Source organism: Penaeus monodon, chromosome 3, assembly GCF_015228065.2.
Source record: "Penaeus monodon isolate SGIC_2016 chromosome 3, NSTDA_Pmon_1, whole genome shotgun sequence".
NCBI lineage: Eukaryota > Metazoa > Arthropoda > Malacostraca > Decapoda > Penaeidae > Penaeus > Penaeus monodon.
In genome coordinates this window covers 48,874,331-48,876,830 of record NC_051388.1, presented here as the reverse complement: position 1 = coordinate 48,876,830, position 2,500 = coordinate 48,874,331, and the positions used below count along the sequence as shown (strand labels likewise).

Here is a 2,500-nt window from a genome sequence, read left to right as displayed (position 1 = left end):
TTCATATGTCTAGATTTACTTGCTAGTGTGTTATTTTATAAATTAAATATGTATTTTTAAATATATAAAGTGATGTTGGTACACATGCGTTTGAAATATAGTCATCTCATAATGGAAAACTGAAACCTATGAAAAGTTTGTTGCCCAACATTATGTACTGGTATACCTGTTAAACACCCTTGTTGGCAAATTAGAGTTGTTTCTTATGTAAACAGAGAGAGTGAAGAGAAGAGAAGAGAGGAGAGAGAGAGAGAGAGAGAGAGAGAGAGAGAGAGAGAGAGAGAGAGAGAGAGAGAGAGAAAGAGAGAGAGAAAGAGAGAGAGAGTGAATGAGTTTGCAACAGGGCAAAGGAACCTTATACTATGATCAATAAAGGCAGAGATATAGCTAACTACCTGGTGATGACCATTATTTTGTCATCTGTAATCAAATAATTATTTTCATAGATATCATCACATATTTCACTCACTATTATTATCATTGACGCTTTATCCTACTTCACATCCTGTCCTTATTATCAGAATTAGAACTGTCACTGTCATCGGGGTAAGTATCATTGATTTAACCTATAATTATATATGCCCTAGAGATTAAGAAAATATTATAAAGTTGTCTTCTGGATATTGTTCTATGCAGTAAGGATAAAGATTTCGAATATATTTTTTTCCTTTTAAAAATACAAACAATCATGCATCCAGTAATAATACTGAATTGTACACGTGAAGTAAACAAGTGTAACCATTTATAATGAACTTAAAACAGTATGCATTGGTGTGCATGAACAAAGATCATTATCAGACTTTGTCTAAACAATTTTTTCCTATGATAGTAACACTAACAAAATACAATGATAATTATTATTAATGCTAATACTACTTCCGTTACTACTACTCCTGTAATTATTCTGATGATAATGATTATGATGATGATGATAATGACAATGATAATGATAATAATGATGATGGTGATGGTGATGCTGCTGATAATTATTATGATGATAATAGTACTAGATTTCTTGATACATTTTACCATCCTGCGTATTTTATGTATTTTTTATGTCCTTACCAGTGTTACTATTACGATTTCTTTCTCTATTCAACCATATATTATCATCATAAAGGCTGTCGATAGTGTTACCACATTTGCTTAGTACAATCCCACAACTGTTTATTATTGTCATGCTCTAATTTATTATTTACTAATATTTACGAATATCATTATTTTTTAAAATCCTCATTATCATTAATCATTATACTACTACCACTGCCATCATCAGGACTGATCTTATAGATAATGCTAATTATTCGCAGATGTGGTTGTCATCATCATCATTATTATTATTATTATGACTATTACCTCAAAAACGAAAAAGAAAAAATAAGAAAACGAAGAGTAAATGCAAAAGGTAAAATTCACGCTTTTTTGATTTTGAAATGGAGCTCACGCAATAGAGTATATATTTTTTTGATTTTGGGAAAAAAACAATCTTTACTCACGTTTTGCCGCTTCTCTCTTCAAAACTGAGCTCATCCTGTTATGCATATTGACTTGCAAATTAGCGAATGCGGGTGTGTATTCTGTAATCGTATATTTTTGCTTTAATGATTTTGTAATCAGAAGACAGAACGAAATAAAAAAAATAAAACTCTAACATAAATAACGGAAACGAGATAATTCCTCCTGTAGTTTTCCTGTTTGTACAAAACTAAAATGTATATCAAAGTTTATGGGTGCAGAAAATAATAGGAAATTTCGTATGATAAAAAATATGATAATAATGCTGGCCGTAACGCTGACCGCACTAGAATGGTCATGATGCTTATGGCAGTGAAAAAAGTGATAACAATTACACTGGGTGCAGAGGATTACAGTGCAATAATGACATTATTATGATAATAATTACAAAGCTAGAATTATAAAATATACTAAAACTAGTTGTATTCATAAGGCAATGACAGCATTTTTTTTATTGCAATGGTATCAGGCAGGAACACAGAATCACTACCAGCAATTACCCACAAACGGCATATCGTTATTTAATAACAGTGATGATGCTGACAGTTGAGCAACGATGACCTCACTGCGCGGAGTGGGCGGAGCTTTGTGTATATAAACCACGTGCTGCCGGTGAGAACATCATTCTTCTCTCGTCTTCGAAATCCGTAAAGATGACTTTCAGGGTAAGTTCGTGAACTGCTTGAAGCAGAAATGGGAAATTCCATAATGAAACGATATGTAAGAAAGGTAATTTTCAGAAATGCCGACAGAATGTGAGTTACTCTTCTCATGCGTTATGTCTTTTTATAATATATCTTGCAATTGGCTACAGATCGCCGTAATCTTCGCCCTGCTGGCTGGCACCTTTGCAGACTCAGGGCCAAGATATCGTCCTCCTGTCCCCTCCTACAACGCCCCTGCACCCGCTCCTTCAGTAGGTTTTCTTGCATAGCCTCGCTAACAGTATATTCTTTGTAAGACGGAATGTAAACATACATTAATT

The 2,500-nt window shown here is 33.3% G+C and overlaps 2 protein-coding genes across 2 annotated transcripts in view; both read left to right on the top strand.

The window, feature by feature from the left end:
* The window catches only part of LOC119596337 (cuticle protein 19.8-like), a 925-nt gene extending 737 nt beyond the window's left edge, over positions 1 to 188 (top strand). The window contains exon 3 of the mRNA XM_037945546.1: positions 1 to 188. This exon is cut by the window's left edge and continues 236 nt beyond it. Within this exon, the coding sequence (XP_037801474.1) occupies positions 1 to 13 (13 nt within the window). The 3' untranslated portion in view covers positions 14 to 188.
* A 1,958-nt stretch (positions 189 to 2,146) lies between these two features.
* The window catches only part of LOC119596305 (pro-resilin-like), a 717-nt gene continuing 363 nt past the window's right edge, over positions 2,147 to 2,500 (top strand). Inside the window, exons 1-2 of the mRNA XM_037945482.1 lie at positions 2,147 to 2,180; positions 2,330 to 2,431. Coding sequence (XP_037801410.1) covers positions 2,169 to 2,180; positions 2,330 to 2,431 — 114 coding nt within the window. The 5' untranslated portion in view covers positions 2,147 to 2,168. The remainder of the gene's footprint in view (positions 2,181 to 2,329; positions 2,432 to 2,500) is intronic.